General features: G+C 44.2%; 1 protein-coding gene across 3 annotated transcripts in view; it reads right to left on the bottom strand.

The window, feature by feature from the left end:
* The window catches only part of LOC128701873 (glutamate receptor 1), a 1,634,372-nt gene that overhangs the window by 70,325 nt on the left and 1,545,084 nt on the right, over positions 1 to 18,963 (bottom strand). For all 3 annotated transcript variants that reach the window (XM_070099830.1, XM_070099829.1, XM_070099831.1), the window contains exons 17-18: positions 7,689 to 7,794; positions 876 to 1,013 (exon numbers count right to left, since the gene is read on the bottom strand). In XM_070099830.1, coding sequence (XP_069955931.1) covers positions 876 to 1,013; positions 7,689 to 7,794 — 244 coding nt within the window. The remainder of the gene's footprint in view (positions 1 to 875; positions 1,014 to 7,688; positions 7,795 to 18,963) is intronic.

The raw sequence follows: 18,963 nt of genomic DNA on the forward strand, positions 1-18,963 counted from the left end.
ATATGTATATTACAAAGTCAAAATAATCGAGGCATTGCAAAAATAGTACAAGTACTACGAATGTTAATAATGTTAAATCACCTTTTACAAGTATATCATAAGCCCAGAATCAGGTTATTTGTTGAGTGAAATCCTGAAGGGATGTTGGCATCTCTGTTTTCTGGGAGGAGTTTGGAGTAATCAGTCCCTCAGCCTAGAGTCGATGTTTTCAGTCTTGTTAGACTGATTAATCTTGATTGATGGAGTGAACATGCTCATGATTTTTTCTCTAGATCCATAATCCTGACAGTCTTCCTCCTTTTTTGGAATGGGATGCTGGTGATTCAGTGGTCTTAATATCTCACTATAAACACGAGACGCATTACTCACTCAGCCTCACTGCTTCAGTTGGTCTTAGGTAATATTACTCACGAAATCGTAATAGCACGATGGCATACAAGCCATGGATTGAAACCCCATCCGTTCCGTGGTTTAGGTGATATATCTTGTATATTCGCCACTCCTTGAAATGTTTGGAGAAAATCATATAGTTTAGATGTAGAGAGTGAGAAAGGAGATGAAAAGACTAAAATATTGTAGAGGGAAAGGAGGAATGAGGATGAAACGTATCTCAGATGTGTAGTAGGTTGAGGCGTTTTGAATTATCTTGATCATAAACACAAATAACCCACACACAGAAAACTAAATTTTATGACGACTTGGGATCATTAACTAGTCACACAGAAGCTTGAAGGGAAGGTAGGAAGTCGAGAAAGTTTAGAATTACATTGGAGTGGTAGGAATTTGAGTGGGTTTAGAATTATCTTTAAAGGTGAGAAGGTTGAGGCTTTCCTTAAGATAGTGTCGAGGTGGGTAAGAGGTTGAAATTTACCTACCTTAGCCCTGGCAGCATCCATCTTGGACTTGTAGCAGAACTCTATGAGAGCCACTACCATGGAGAGGACAAGACCCCCCGTCAGGATATAGAAGATGCCAGCCACGTTGCTCAGCGTCAAGGCGTTTGTCTGTGTGTCCTGCAGAAGTACGTGGATAGGCGATTAATATACAACTAGAGCACGGGAGTGGGTCATTAATGTTACTGACTGACACACACACACACACACACACACACACACACACACACAGCTGGAGCTGTGAATCGACCCCTGTAACCACAACTAGGTGAGTACAGCAATACCATCAGCACACAAGAGCCTGCAGCATCTCTCCACTACCTCTCTCCACCTTTCATGTAGACAGGCGCTCCAACATCTTGTTATCTAACCATTAGTAGCCGCGCCCCTTGTTTCTCCAGCCCTTCTCAGTGCCACAAACGCCTTCTCCATCACTAATCCTTTCCAGAACCCTGTACGTAACCCTGTTCCTATTCCCTTTGAAGGGCTTGTCTCACCCTCGGTTCCTCACGGTTGAATCATTTGCAAGATGACTTACGTCCACTGGATACAAATTTTGTACTCTCAACAGTACTGAAAGATACAGGTGCAGGACAAGCTCATCCTGTGGCAATGTGTCGATGTATTTACAGCTTTATCAAGTAAACGACTTGAAACAAACTATATACAGTGAAAATTTTGCCACTCTGAAGCCTTGCCCTGCACCTGACTTTTCTTCAGTGACGTCCTCCCTCTCCTACCTTTCAAAAGACGAGGCCTGGTCTCAGACAGGGCCGCGGGGGAGGGGGGTGTTGACTCCCTCAAACCCTCTCCAGGTATACTCCAAGTATACCTTCTGTTCTTGTTACAGTATTTTCAAGAATTAATTCTCCTGTTTCTTGGAAAAACTAGCCTCAACCTCTAAGACTAACGAGTAACTGCCTATTTTACTCCCTTTTTTTTCAAGAACTAGTCACATTATTTCCTTAACGAGCTAGTCCTCTCTCATGTGAACCACGCCCAAGTTTTAGTTGTTAATGGCTAGCCTTCCCTCAGCTGCTTCCAGCACCTGCCACACCCCTCATCTAGCGTTCCAGGATGTGTCCATCAACTCTAGCATTCCTGAGGTGCAGCGCAACCTGTGTGCGCACACAGTGACAAATTACTGCGGTGCAACACTCCTTGCATATACACACAAGGTGTCACGTTACTGAGTTGTATCGCGTGTGTGTACGCACACAAGGTGACAACGTGTGTAAACACACACATGGTGATAAGGTAAGGGAATGCCTTGATGTCAGTGACAGGCTCTTGATTCAGGGAATTAGAGCTATTCTCTCTTTTCTTGAATTGAACCAAGTTACCTTCTATTCCCCAGCTGCTGAACGACTCTTTCGGGTCTATCACGTCATGAATAAAAAAAAATGATAAGTAAAGCAGCCGTTCCTAACAGTGTTAGTACATAAAAGATTTATCTGCAATAACTGCAACCGTTCGTTTCTATTCGCAAACGAATCCCGCTCCCTCCTTCAGCCTCTTGTTTATTTTACTTTTCCAGGGCAAACTTCGTCCTTTATATACTGTATCTTTCCGGACAAACTCCGTTCCTTGCATACTGTAACTTTCCAGGACAAACTTCGTCCTTTATATACTGTATCTTTCCGGACAAACTCCGTTTCTTGCATACTGTAACTTTCCAGGACAAACTTCGTCCTTTATATACTGTATCTTTCCGGACAAACTCCGTTCCTTGTATACTGTATCTTTCCAGGACAAACTTCGTCCTTTATATACTGTATCTTTCCGGACAAACTCCGTTTCTTGCATACTGTAACTTTCCAGGACAAACTTCGTCTTCTATATCTTGTACATCTCCAGAACAAACTCCGCCCCCTATATACTGTACCTTTCCAGAATAGCTTCTGCCATTTATCTCCCTTTCCAAAACCTTTCTCCACGAAGACTACCACTAACCTTCACTTCCACAAAGTAAATTTTCGCTGCAGAACTATTGCTCCCCACAATACCCTAACCTCCAGAGGTCTCCCTTCATATCAAAACAACGAAACCCGACTCTACAGAGAGAACGCAAATTCTTCCCCTCCACTGCCCTACAATACGGCTACAGCCCCACTCAAACAAGATTCTACTCCCCTCAAATTAAAGTTTAATTTCTGCAGTATCTACGAGAGCGTCCACAATAGTATCTACAAGAGCGTCCACAACAGTATCTATAAGAGCGTCCACAACAGTATTTACAAGAGCGTCCACAACAGTATTTACAAGAGCGTCCACAACAATATTTACAAGAGCGTCCACAACAGTATTTACAAGAGCGTCCACAACAATATTTACAAGAGCGTCCACAACAGTATTTACAAGAGCGTCCACAACAGTATTTACAAGAGCGTCCACAACAGTATTTACAAGAGTGTCCACAATAAAAAATTTAAGTGAAAGGACTCAAGTGCAACTAATGTGACATTTTATTGTGGTGACTTTTCGCTCTTCAGGAGAGCGAAACGTTGCCACAATAAAACGTCACTTTAGTTGCACTTGTGTCCTTTTACTTAATGTCGGCGAGTCTACCAACGTTAGTACAGTAAAAATATTACCCAATCAGAAGTTCAAAGGCCCATCTTCAATTAGTTAAGATTTGCATGCGTTCCCCGCTGTGAAGAATGGGTGAGAGACTGCAAGTATAACTTACGTTTGTGCACACATACGTAGGTACACGTACACACACGTACACACTGACTCAGATGAGTCACAGGGATGTTAGGAAGTATTTCGTCAGTCACTTGAGTTGTTAGGAAGTGGAATTGTGTGGGAAGTGATGTAGTGGAGGCAGGATCCATACATAGCTTTAAGAAGAGGCATGATAAAGCTCATGGAACAGAAAGAGTGACTTAGTAGCGACCAGTGAAGACGCGGGGCCAGGAGCTGTGACTCGATCCCTGCAACCAAAACTAGGTGAGTACAAACTAGGTAAGTACACACAGCTCAGGAGAGCAAAAGATATTCATGCCAGAGGAATGGTACAAGTAACGCTTGTACAGTACTACACGGAACCGAAAATCCGAAGCCAGACTAGTTATAAGAGAGAGAGAGAGAGAGAGAGAGAGAGAGAGAGAGAGAGAGAGAGAGAGAGAGAGAGAGAGAGAGAGAAAGAAATCAGCAATGATCACCATGACCATAACACAAAACTCAGCTTCGTTCTTAATGTTAGGAGGACCGGTTAAACTCATTCTTATTAGACTTGACACCGTTCTCACATAGCTAAAGGTGACCTTGGATAACAGAGAAGGATGACTAAGGTTTTCTTCAGAATATCATATCTTCCCTACGAAGATTTGTTTAGAGTACTGAGCCTTAAGATATCAAATGTATAAAGTATTGAATATACTGTATGTACTTACTAGAACTCACGGCAACGTAATCAATCTTGACATGTTTATAATAACAATGAAAATTGGAAACCCTTTTAAAGACAATTGTGGCTGAGTGGAACCAAGTCCAAAGTAGCGAAAACATTTGGCAGCTTAACAGTTAGGTTAGACAAGGAGTGAGAATGAGTTTGAATTATACCTGCCTAGCATGGACCTGTGATATATGCCGTGCACGCATCAGTAAGACAAATGTAGGATATGGAAAACTTTACTGGCAACGCTTCGCTCACACAGTGGGCTTTCTAGTGTGTTTCACCTCACAGGTGAAGTGCTGTAGAATTACTATGACCTGATCCACACCCCACTTGTTTACCTTACTACTGTGACCAGAGCATTGGCCAGTAAGATATGCCTAGCATGGGCCAATAAATTCTGCCTCCTTCATCATTCTTCCACTTACAAACACACCACTGTGTGTGTTACTTATCTACACGAGTCTTGCTTCTCCACTCCCGCCCTCCCTTCAGCTCTTCCCACTAGTTTCATCTCTCCACCACCACATCATCCTCCACCAAGTCTCCCTACATACCTTCCCTAACTCTTCAACCCCTCAACTTCCAATACTTGCTTCACCACCACCACCATTCCCCGACAGCTCTCTCACCCTTCTTCCACCACTATCCTCCAACAGCTCTCTCACCCCTCCTCCACCATCTCACCTTCCAACAGCTCTCTCACCCCTCCTCCAACACCACTCTCACCCTCCGTCATTAAACTCCCTCTCTCTACCCAACCCTCTCCCCCTTTCATAGTTGATAAAACGGGAGATTATTTTATGACACGTAAATTAGGGGAAAAATTTTCGTGCTGTGTCGTAATTAGAGGCAGGTGAGTGATCTATATATATTTTTTTTTAGCCTAAACTGGGAGTCTCCCTTTTTCCAGACGTGACTTTTCTCTCTCAAAAGATAATTCTCGTTTCCTTGAGACTTACGAGCGTTCCAATAATCCGTTGTAACTCGACCCATCAAGGGGGCTGTAATGATGCCAGTGAATGACTCTTTATCCAAAGAACTGAAGCTACTCAACCCTTTCTGGGAATAAATTAGATTACCTCCCATTCCCCAGGCGCTACATGAGCCCTCGGGCTTAGCAGGAGTGGTGGTGCTGCTCATCACAGGGAAGATCACAAACACGAGCATGAAGCTTGGCTCACCGATGCTATTTCATCCCAATAAGATCAGATCCCAGTCGCCTCTGCAAAATCATACTATGAGTCTCCCCAATTAGCAGGGCTAGAGGCTCATCAAAACCACCAAAATCCTGAGTGCTGCCACCTTTTTCTTCCAGCACACATCCATGTAGCGATCCCAAGGGGTAATGCCTGCTGCATATGGGTCTCTCAATCAGCTTCTAAGAAGCCCCACAACTTAGATTTTCATACAGTTTGCAATTCTGTACATAGAGTACGCTAAAACCTACACAAAACTGTCAATAAATAACAATTTATGCACAGATATGTAAAAATATGTCGTGCCGAACAAGTAAAAGTTGCGATTTTGACTTAAATAGGAACGCTTTTCTTGCCGAATAAAGCAAGCGAAAATTTGTGAATGCAATAATTTCGCAAAAAATCATTCTGATCCCAACAAAAATATATATTTCAATGTTTATTTATTATTAAATTACTGTAAACTTATCTAACATATATTTGGTTGGATTAGGCTAAATTAAATTACGCTTGTTATAATAAGGTTAGGTAAGTTTTCTAAGGTTCTTTCGGTACAAAATCCGTAATTTTTTGTTAACGCAAATAAAAAAATCTTTAAATGAATAAAAGAAAATTTTAGAAAGGATTTAATTTTAAACGAGTTCATGCTAACTGATCAGTTTTACCTATTCGGCACGACACACATACCTCCCTACAATTATTAATATATATATATATATATATATATATATATATATATATATATATATATATATATATATATATATATATATATATAAATATATATATATATATATATAAATATATATATATATATATATATATATATATATATATATATATATATATATATATATATATATATATATATATATATATATATACACTAGGATTTCATTCGAATATATAAAACACTTCAGTCATTTATGTGATTAACCATGAGACCGTAAAATAATGTAATTATAATACCGGAGCCCGTAATCAAATAGCAATTTTCAAAAATATATATGTTAATTAAGTGGGTAAAATGGCGATAAAAATTCTTTGCGAAGCGGAAATCAGAATATATCGTAATTTCAAGATTATTTGAATAAAATTAGCGGCACATTGAACTCCCCTGCCTCTGACTGGAGCCAAAATTCAGGGAGTTTTTCGAAAAATAGGTCAGACCTCGAACAGACAGTGGAGTGGACGTTCCTCTTCCTCGGAACAGACCTGTTTCCCCATAGTTTTCATGATCCTTACACCCGTTATACATACTATACCTCCTGACATAGTTCACCCTGCAAGAATCTACACCCCTCGCTACACTCACCTGGGCACCTATACCCCCGCTACACTCACCTGGGCACCTACACCCCTCGCTACACTCACCTGGGCACCTACACCCCTCGCTACACTCACCTGGGCACCTACACCCCTCGCTACACTCACCTGGGCACCTACACCCCTCGCTACACTCACCTGGGCACCTACACCCCTCGCTACACTCACCTGGGCACCTACACCCCCGCTACACTCACCTGGGCACCTACACCCCTCGCTACACTCACCTGGGCACCTACACCCCTCGCTACACTCACCTGGGCACCTACACCCCTCGCTACACTCACCTGGGCACCTACACCCCCGCTACACTCACCTGGGCACCTACACCCCCGCTACACTCACCTGGGCACCTACACCCCTCGCTACACTCACCTGGGCACCTACACCCCTCGCTACACTCACCTGGGCACCTACACCCCCGCTACCCGCACCTGGGCACCGACACCCCTCGCTACACTCACCTGGGCCCCTACACCCCTCGCTACACTCACCAGGGCACCTACACCCCCGCGACACTCACCTGGGCACCTACACCCCTCGCTACACTCACCTGGGCCCCTACACCCCTCGCAACACTTATCTTTGCATGTACACCCTTCGCTACACTCACCTAGGCACGTACACCCCTCGCTACACTCACCTGAAAACCTACACCCCTCGCTACACTCACCTGGGGACCTACACCCCTCGCTGCACTCACCTGGGCACCCACACCCCCCGCTACACTCACCTGGGCACCTACACTCACCTGGGCACCTACACCCCCGCTATATTCACCTGGGCACATACACCCCCCCTTACACTCACCTGGGCACCTACTTCCCCCGCTACATTCACCTGGGCACCTACACCCCCCGCTACACTCACCTGGGTGTCGCGGTCACACGCGGAACCCTCGTACCACCACTTGTTCTTGAGTCTGGCTAGGTCACCGTCCTCCTTCAGGCTGAGGATGGCCAGGTTGAGACGCTCTCTGTAAGACGACAGAAATGACGATTGAGAGCGAGAGAGAGAGAGAAATGACATATACAATGTTTACAGTAGCTAATTCACTAAGTAAACATGCAAAAAAAATGGATCCTTCTATCAATTCCATTTGCGTCCCATTACAGCATATTCTGCAGCCACGGTGAGTGTTAATCCCGTTAGAGTCATACAGGGGACTGGGGCGGATGGGGTTAAAGGAGAATAGAAGGAAATCAGGGCCGATCCAAAGCAGGATAGGTCCAATTCCCTGAGGCAAGACACCCCTCACCGGAAGAGAGGTACCTATTAAGGGATGCATTTCAAAAACATACTCCAGGCTTCTGAAAGTAGAAATTACCTCTCTGAATCAATACTAAGATGCCGGAAGAATAAGATACACGGGCAGCAGTTGGGTGTCTTCATTATAGAAACGTTTCACCTACGCAATAGGCTTTTTCAGTCGAACACAGGGTAGTAGCAGTGATCAGTATCGATACCAAACTATTGGATGCGTGTCTATCTGCTTATCAGTATTATATACCAATTACAAACTAAAATGCCGGAACATGTGATTAAGATTATGTGGTCTATGGCATTTATTGCGAAGATGTTTCGTTTACCAGGAGCTATCATCAGATGTACTGACACAGTGGCTGAACGAAAAATTTTCCCAGTTAATGCCACTAACTGCATATCATGTACTTTTCACATACTTATCGGTATATTCACCATTGATATGCAAGAGGCTGAAAGCTCTCGTATACTTTAATATATTATATAACTACTGAGATCAAGAAATCCTTCTCCAAAAGTGACGAGGTACTGAATGAAATGAAAAGTAAGAGACTATGAAAATATGTTCGAAGGACAGCCGAACCCATTTCTTGTATTACAAGATTAAGTGCATTCTTGAGGTCTCCTTGGAAAAATGGTTAATGTTGCTTTAGCCTAACGATTCCAACACTAGACGAGCGAGGTGTTACTTCGCTGTCTTGAAGTACCCAAAAGCCTATGTGATTGCAGCCGTACTGTGTCAGCAACCATACAAATGTTTCTGTGAGGTCAACACATCACGCTACACGATACCAGATGTTGCATGCAAAGAGTATGTAACATTTATTCGGGGCATGTTAACACACTCACTAAGGCTGCCTCACCAACCAGCGAACCATGTCGCTAAGAGTTTGACGGTTTATGGGGCCCCATCGTCAAATCAGCACCTAGGTTTAGCCAATCAATGTGCGGATCTGGCAACTGTGAAGGTGACATGGCTACCACTCACGTTTTCACCTTTGTCATTTCCATTCTGCTGCTGGTTGAAGCACGGTTGTCTATCTTGCCTCTTGGCTACTACTCTGCCTTGGCTACCGCAGCATGCACTAATGCCTATTTGCTGTACATAGTGTATATAGTGTACATACTTCTGTTTATACTTGGTGAAGGATAATATAATTCAAAGTTTTCTGTGTTTATTTTGCTCCAAGCTCCCCTTTACACCCAGGATACCAGGCCTTGAGTACCTGGGTCGTGTTACCAGACATGCTAAGCAAATTTCTTAAATTTACTTGCAACAGATAAATGAACTGTAGATATAAATCCAGAAGTAGTCCTGTAAAGCCTTTTGAAGCCTAGTTCCTAGGCCTTTTGTGTATCCATATGCTCTTGTGCTAGCATCCACAGGATGGATATGTGATGCACAATAAACTAGCTGCTTCAGCGACAAAATCAGTCTCGTTACAGAACTGGAATAACGTTTCGCCCAGATTCGATAAAGTTCTACAAAGAAACGAAAGGTAGACCTAATTAAAGCCTGTTCTGCAACGTATGCATTGTCTTCACTATAGTCAACAGTGTGTCATTTGGCGTTAAGCAAAGGCAACTGAGGAGTTTGATTCTTCAACCTTTCGTCTTCTAAGCGCAAAGGGATAAGAGAAAGTATATTTTAATTTTGTACCAGAGCCGTTTGTTTTCTATTAGGTGAATCTATCTGTTTGTGTGTACACACACACACACACACACACACACACACACACACACACACACACACACACACACACATACACACACACACACACACACACACACTACTCATGAAGCAGGGAGAGAGTGGACCTAATAGCGATCAGTGAAGAGGCTGGGCCAGGAGCTATGAATCGACCCATGCAACCACAATTAGGGGAATACAATTGTGAGTGCGCGCACACACACACACACAAACACACACACACACACATGGGCCAGGAGCTATGACTCGACCCCTGCAACCACAAATAGGTGAGTACACACGTTAAAAGGCAGTGACAGGAGCTGAGACTCGACCCTCCCTTCAACCTCAAATAGGGAAGCATAGACAGGCAAGCGCGTGCGTGCGCGCTCACACACATCCGTCCCACACCCACCCACCAGAAACTAGAATTGCAAGTACCCGTAAGACAGAGGTGGGCAGGAAATTCTTGTCTTTTTGGACTTATGTATCCCCCTCTTCCCCTTCCCCCCATCCCTTCCCTTTCCCCCATCCTTTCCCTCTCTCCCTCCCTTCCTTTCCTCCTTCCTTCCCCTGGAAAATGAGCGATATTCAGAAATACAAAAAAAAAAAAAAAAACGTTATCTGTATTTTTTAATATGGTTCAGACATTGAATATATTCAGCAGCACACTACTGATGTATCAAGTTTGCTAAATAAAAAACTCACACACTCTCTCTCTCTCTCTCTCTCTCTCTCTCTCTCTCTCTCTCTCTCTCTCTCTCTCTCTCTCTCTTTGAAAAAAAGCAATATTCGAAAATATTAAATTTTAATCTTCCTTAACATAATTCAGAGGTTACATTCCTATCTTCTGTAACATTATCTTAATATAAAGTTCTGTATACAGGTAACATTCTTATGATATATATAGAACAGTATATACCTCTAAAGTCTTCACATTATGTCTTTGCTCTGCAACATCCACTGGATGGTGAAACGTCTATAAAGGTACCCAAACGTTGCATATTAAAGGTCTAAAACACCAACACAATGGAAAGATAAACACAAATGCGGTATAACGAGGACCTTTATTGACTACGTTAACCTTACTGCAGTTGTGTTCAATTTTCCACCAAATGTTGCGTATGTGTCTAATTCATCTTGACTGTATTGTATCTTCCATATGTCTAATTCATCTTTGGCTGTATCGTATGTTGCACATGTCTAATTCATCTTTGTACTGTATGTTGCACATGTCTAATTAATCATGTTGTCTGTACCGTTGTCATTTATGTACAAAAGTCACGCTAAGAAAATTTTCAAGACAGAGTGAACTACACGAATAGTATTCATGTGTGTAGTCTATCTTCTTGATCGACATACATGTGCACCTCCTGAAAACGTACATGCGCATCTTCTGAAGACTCACGTGCACCAGCTGGACACCACAAAGTGCACCAGCTAGACACCACAAAGTGCACCAGCTGGACACCACAAAGTGCACCAGCTGGACACCAAAAAAGTGCACCAGCTGCAGGCGCACGTGTGAATCCTCTGAAGACGCACATATTTCATGTCGCAACTAGTACCTCCTAAAGATACACATGTGCACCTGGAGATGAACATGTGCACCCCTGAAAACACACACATAAACCTGAACACACACACACATGCACCTACAACACACACACATGCACCTACAACACACACACACACACACACATGAAAACACACACACACACACACGCCTGAAAACACATATATGGACCTAAAAACATACACCCGAACCTGAAAACACACACATGCACCTGAAAACAAACACACACACACACACACACACACACGCACACACACAGGGCCAGGAGCTGAGTCTCGACCCTTGCAACCACAATTAGGTGAGTACACACACACACACACGAACCTGACAACACACACACGCACCTAAAACACACACACACCTAAAAACACACACACACGCCTGAAAACACACATGTGCACCTGGGGAACCATGTGTGTTCCTCGTGATGTGTACAAAAAAGAAATTCGCGTGAGATTCTCAAGACATAAGACATGAAATTTCTCTCCGTCCATCCTTTATCCTCACGGGAGGGAGGCAAGTGAAGGAAACAAAGGTAGAGGAAAGGAAGGAAGACAGGAAAGAAAGGAGGGAGATAAAGGAAGGGAAGGGGAGGAAAGGGAGGAAAATGAAAACCTGAGGGAGAGCAATTGGGGAGGAAAGAATGTTCGTAGATAAATGGTTCAGAGAACCGACATGTTGATAAATTAGACACATGTGCAACTCTTGGGTATCTTTATTGAGGAAACGTTTCGCCACACAGTGGCTTCATCAGTCCATACATAGGAGAAACTTGAAGAACAGGAGGAGAATGAGGTAATCAGTCCCTCAACCTTGAGTCGATGTGTTCAGTCCATCAGTCTAGATTGATGGACTGAACACATCGACTCAAGGTTGAGGGACTGATTACCTCATTCTCCTCCTGTTCTTCAAGTTTCTCCTATGTATGGACTGATGAAGCCGCTGTGTGGCGAAACGTTTCCTCAATAAAAATTCCCAAGAGTTGCACATGTGTCTAATTTATCATCAGGAAAGAATGTGAAGAAAAAGGTATATGGAGGGAGGGAAGAGGAAGTAAAAGGGGGGGGGTGCAGAAACAAATAGGTGAAGGGGAAGGATACGTGGAAGAAGGGAAGGTAGACACACACACTAGGGGAGATCAGATGGAGGGACGGGAGATGAAGAAAAAAAGTGGGAAAGATGAATGAGGAGATGAAGTAAGGGTAGCTGAAGGGATATTAAGTAGCAGGAGAGAAGGTGGAGGCAGAGCAGACGGAGAAATTAAAGGAAAGGAAGAGGAAGGTGGAGTAGAGTGTGTGTCGAGATAAGCTTCGCCAGGAAACAGGACAAGTGTTTCCTGACGCGGGTATTAAGTCATATGATGATCAGCCGCTGGAGTTTTTGGTCATCTGACCGAGGCCTTCCGCTGGCTTACCGGTCCACCCCATTAAAAACTAGATACCACCTGACTGGAGGAATTTCATCCTTTTTAGTGATAAACTGCCACTATTTTAATCCCAGAATTAGAACAGACAATGTTTGAACCATTTCTTCACTGAAGGTCTGAAGCCATGGCAAGCCAGTCCTAAAACTAGTAGGCCCGTAATTCTTACTTTGTCACCGGCTTTTTCACCTGGCTTGGTTTTTAAACCAAACTGGACACATGACTATATTGCTGCTGCCACCTTCTCTATGACAGTAACACAATGGGGACAATAATTTCGTTACCGTCATATACTTGTAAAAGCCGCCGATATTTCCCGTACTTACTGACGGAGAAAATGGGTGGCAGCAGCGTTGGGTCATAAGAGGACACATTTGGATACAAGAACACATGGGATAAGATGATACGTAGCATAAATAAGAGGACACGGGGGATAAGCGAGGTAGCAAGTGGTGTCCAATATGTTCAGTACTTGGTGTCCAGGCTGTGTATGAACCAGCAAGTGTAGCTAAGAACACAGATTTGACTTCTGCGAGTGCAAGGCGGATGTAGCTTCGTAGGGTATAACGTTAACCTTGAGAAGAGAGGGTAGGTGGAAAGCAGGTGGAGGGCTACGAGAGTGGTAGAGGGCTAGGAGGGCAGGTGGAGGACAGGTGGAGGGCTAGGAGGGAAGGTGGAGGGTAAGGAGGGCAGGTGGACTAGGAGGGCAGGTGGAGGGCAGATGGACTAGGAGGGCAGGTGGAGGGCTAGGCGGGCAAGTGGAGGGCAGGTAGAGGAGTAGGAGGGCAGGTGGAGGGCTAGGCGGGCAGGTGGTGGGCTCTGGGCAGGGGACCACGAACGTGCACCACCAAAGGCCAAACATGATTTATTACGAAATGAATTACAATGGAAGTCTTTCCAGGTTAGTAAAACACGGAGACTGGGGAGGGAGGATATGAGGGAGGGAGGAAGTGAGGAAGAGAGTGGGGAGGGAAGGAGGGAGAAGTGTGGGAGGGAGCGGGGAAGGAGGGTCAAATCACACACGATTCAAATTATCATAATGGAGGATGATAGACGAGACGTCTCTCGCTGGTCGAACAGGCGACTCCAGTCTGATTCCCATTCCTGTGATGTGAATGTCCTTCAATTTACTTATTTTAGAATTGAGTGGGAATTCCTGACTGTTGCAACGAGCTATCAGTCTACTGATATGCAAACATAGCAATAAATGGAACGAGCAGAGACCGAAATGAATTTGTGGAAGCTTATGGAAAGAAAGACATATCCTAGGAAGGCTAGACGAAGATAGGAAGAAAAGCTAGAGGGTAATCTAGGGTAAAAGGTACATGTAAGGAGCGTCATGGGTAGGGAAGAAACAAGGGTGGGTGATAATTGTAGAGGACGAGGGAGTAATAATGTCTTATGAGAGGGAGAGGGAGTGTCCTCGGCAGAATACATGGTCTAATTTGTGTCTGAAGGTGATGGATGATTTGACCTTGTGAAAGTTTGTAGCCAGAGAGAGGAGAGAGACGTGTGTTTCCAAATAGGGCAATGTGCGTACTCAAAAAAGGGAGGATATATATCCCCGAAGGTCGTCATGTCTTCTTACACTGGTTGATGTGTGTATCTGAAGGTTGTAATTGTCTTCTTACAAGGGGTGATGTGTGTACCCAAAGGCGGGATCAATTTCTAGAAGACAACTAGAGTATTTCTATTGAGAAGACTACGAACAAAACAGGGCAGTGAGGACCTTTAGTAAAATTAAGACATTGCAGGAGTGTTCAAGCAAGTGGCTGCTCTAGTTCAACCAATTTAGGTGCAGGATCATGACTCCGAATACAGCAGGGAAGAGTTCGGTTGGCACCACACTCCGTTCACACACTGAGGTAGGTGCTTCGATCCCCGATACGGATGGAAACATTGCACATGTTTCCTTATGACTCTTGCTGTCCTTGTTAACCAAGCAGTAAATAGGTACCTGGGTGTTATCCGACTGGTGTGGCTCTCATTGTGGGGACAAAATTAACCTAATTTGCTCCAAAGGCTCTGCAAATCAGAGGCTTCCTATTATTATTAGCTTATGGCTAGCAAATCTCAGAACAGTTTCCAACTTTCTCGACAACCTTTTAAGACCCTGTACACCACGGTCCTTAGGCCCATCTTTGAATAAGCAGCACTAGCACTGAGACTGACCAAGCATGTTCTAAACCTTGAAAAGGTACAAAGACTAACAATCATATCAGACCCACAGTTAACGAGAGTGTATTATGTGAAGAGACTAAACAGATTTAACCTGACGACCATGGAAGATAGAAAGACAAGGGAAGGCACTCTGACGAATTATAAAATACTCAGAACTAATCAGGGGGAAAAGACCAGAGGTTTTTCAGTGCGACGACCAGGAACAAGGGAACAAAGACTAAACTTATAAACAGGGATGTTAGACAGTACTTTTTCAGTCTCATGGTAGTAGAAAATTGAAATAAACTGGATGTTTAAGTGGAGGCGAATTCTGTATATGGCTTAATGAGTGAATATTAAAGGGTTAAGAGATCAATGTGGACAAATTGGTGTAAAAAGTGATCAGAGTCCTGGGACCTTAATCACTTCGGCCCGAAGACCGAAACGTTTTCTAATATCTCCTAGTGTTTACTCACGTGTCCTACAGAGGCGAAGTCCAGGAGCCAGGACTCGATCCTTGCAAACACACACCGGCTAGTACACTCCAACTTAACACGGGTTTCCGGGAAAGCCTCACACAAAAACTATTCTCTCAACACCGCATAAACTTACACGTGGTGCATATCAATAGCGTCTTCGTGGAAAGCTGTCACGGTATGTTCTCAAATATTATTCTTGTTCCTAAATGTTTCACCTGTTTGCAAATGCTACTGGCTCTTCTCAAATGGCATTCCTGAAAAAGTCGACAATTCTTGGAAAGTAATAAATGGCAATGGTTAGAAAAGTCAATAACAGACTTTGAATGTGGTAATAAAAGAAACATTACATACATTTCGATAAACATAAAAAAAAAGTCTCCTTTCACTAGTCTTATTTATTTTACCCACTTGTGGGCCCATAGCCATAAAGAATAACAAACCACAATACGGTGACTAGAACAATACACAGATAACCTGCACATCAGACAAAGTTATGACTTTTCGGTTCAACTTGAACCATCAACTAGATGTAATTATACTTTTATTACTGATTTTGATAGTAAGATAGCTACAAATTAGTATTAGCTGGCAATGGGAAGTGGTTGGGTGTAAATGAGTAGAGGTTAAGTGACAATGGGGAGCGATTATGTGACAACAGGGAGCAGTTAAATATAACAGGGAGCGGTTAGGTGACAACAGGGAGCAGTTAAGTGATAACAGGGAGCGGTTAGGTGACAACAGGAAGCGGTTAAGTGATAACAGGGAGCGGTTAGGTGATTATAGGGAGCAGTTAGGTGATTATAGGGAGCAATTAAGTTACAACAGGGAGCGGTTATCTGACAATATGGAGCAGTTAGGTGACTATAGAGAGCAGTTAGGTGACTATAGGGAGTAGTTAGGTGACAATGGGGAGCGGTTAGGTGACTACAGGAAATAGTTAAGTGGTAAAAAAACTCAAACCAGTCAACCAAGTCTCTCCACACAAGAAACCTTTGTAACTTTTCCTCAAAGCCCATAAGATGTAGAAAAGCTGCAGTTCAGCTCCTCAAAGAGGCCCGGGAGCTATAACTTAACCCTCCCAAGAAGAACAAGAGCTGGAGTTAAGACCTTGCAACTTTGCAACCTTATCATATCCCGGAGCTGTTGATAAACACCACCGAGAGGCTGGCAACGTAAACTGATATTTTCACTACAATAGGTTACCTATAGTCGCTTCCGGATGTCACCCCCGTGGCCGGGTCCAAGACTAGACCACCCGGTTGTTGGCCTGACCAAACAGGCTGTTGGTGCCCGCCGCCCAAATTATGCACCACAGACCGGCTGATCACGAACTAACATGAAAAATTCATCGGGTTCCCTCTTGAAGACAGCCAAAAGTTTGTCAATAATTATGCTGAAGAGTCGAGGTCCCCCTACATAATAACGGTTTTCATGGGGTTTAAGACTCAGTTTTATGCCAACAAAACCAATACCACTCGTTCATGGTTACAATAATATAAAATACTGCTTGTTGGGCTAGTACACCAAACAAAGAATGAAATTAGCTCAGAGGCACCCACACCATCGTATGTCCTCTGACCAAGGGTAACACACCTAGCTTGGCTGGGTGTTTGGTTCTTTGTAGGATTTGGTGGTCATGTGAGTTAGAGCGTCAGGTGATTTTTGCTCACCATGAGGCGGGCCAAAACATCATGGGTTCGAGTCCTTGGCTGGTCGCAGTGTTATACAAATTATTCCCAAGCTACACCATTCCCCTCTTTTAAACCTCTTCTGAGACCTCATTTAACCCCCTCCTACATCCTTCCCCTCTCTTAAACCCTTGCTACACCCTTCCCCTCTTTTAAACCGCAGCTACATCCTACCCCTATTTTAAACGCCTGCGACACCCTTCCCCTCTTTCAAACCCCTGCTACACCCTTCCCCTCTTTTAAACCCCTGTACACTCTTCCCCTCTTTTAAACGCCCTGCTACACCCTTCCCCTCTTTTAAACCCCTGCTACACCCTTCCCCTCTTCTAAACCCCTGTACACTCTTCCCCTCTTTTAAACGCCCTGCTACACCCTTCCCCTCTTTCAAACCCCTGCTACACCCTTCCCCTCTTTTAAACCCCTGTACACCCTTCCCCTCTTCTAAACCCCTGCTACACCCTTCCCCTCTTCTAAACCCCTGTACACTCTTCCCCTCTTTTAAACCCCTGCTACACCCTTCCCCTCTTCTAAACCCCTGTACACTCTTCCCCTCTTTTAAACCCCTGTACACCCTTCCCCTCTTCTAAACCCCTGCTACACTCTTCCCCTCACAATTCACTGGGAGGCTCAATTACGCCTCATTAATAGGATTACACCATTACACGAGACGGAAAAAATACAGCGACGGTAAACAAGCCAATTACGTGGTTAATTCAGGGTTGTTAGTAAGGCTACAGGCTGAAGTCAAGTGGTACTGGAACCCTGAGGACTGTAGTGGTGCTGGAGCCCTGAAGGTTATTGTGGAGATGGAACTTTCAGGGATGAAGTGGTGCTGGAGCCCTCAGGGTTGCAGTGGAGCTGGAGCTTTCAGTGTAGTGGTGCTGGAGCCCTGAAGGTTATAGTGGAGCTGGAGCCCTGAAGGTTATAGTGGAGCTGGAGCTTTCAGGGATGAAGTGGTGCTGGAGCCCTCAGGGTTGCCGTGGAGCTGGAGCTTTCAATGTAGTGCTGGAGCCCTTACGGTTATAGGGGAGCTGGAGCTTCCAGGGATGTAATGGTGCTGGAAAACTCAGGAAAGTAGTGGTGCTGGAGCCCTCAAGGAAGTAGTGGTCTGGAGCCCTCAGGGAAGTAGTGGTGCTGAAGCCCTCAGGGATTTAGTGGTGCTGGAGCCCTCACGGATTTAGTGGTGCTGGAGCCCTCAGGGATTCAGTGGTGCTGCAGCCCTCAAGGATGCAGTGGCGCGAGAGCTTTTAAGACTGTAGTGGCGCGGGAGTTTTCAGGGTTGCAGTGGTGCTGGAGCCCCTCAGGGCTACCTCTGGATTCACTAAGTGTTCTAGCACCATACATGATAAACGTTCAAATTCGAACGGTTCCTGAACCTTCAGATTAGAATGCTACCTGAACGTTCAGATTCGAACGGTCCCTGAACCTTCAATTTAGAACGCTACCTGAACGCTCAGATTCGAACGGTTCCTGAACCTTCAGATTAGAACGCTACCTGAACGTTCAGATTCGAATGGTCCCTGAACCTTCAGATTAGAACGCTACCTGAACGTTTAGATTCGAACGTTCCCTGAACCTTCAGCTCTGTACTTTCCAACATCACCAGACGCATCTCAGTACTTCATATAGAAATCTGTTGAGGTTCAATCATTTTAATGTTATCGGAGCTAAGTTTATAACTAAACCTACCTAGGTTGGATAATACCAACAGCCTGAGTGATCAAACTGGCAATGCAGGAGTCCGGGACCGCGCAAACTACATTCCCAATTCCTGGGAACAAGAGCCTGTCAATCAGCATCAACGCAGCGTGAGAGAAGCATCTCAGCATTAGGAATTCAAATTTTTATGCGACCGAAATATCACTA

Source organism: Cherax quadricarinatus, chromosome 69 (assembly GCF_038502225.1).
Source record: "Cherax quadricarinatus isolate ZL_2023a chromosome 69, ASM3850222v1, whole genome shotgun sequence".
NCBI classification, from domain to species: domain Eukaryota; kingdom Metazoa; phylum Arthropoda; class Malacostraca; order Decapoda; family Parastacidae; genus Cherax; species Cherax quadricarinatus.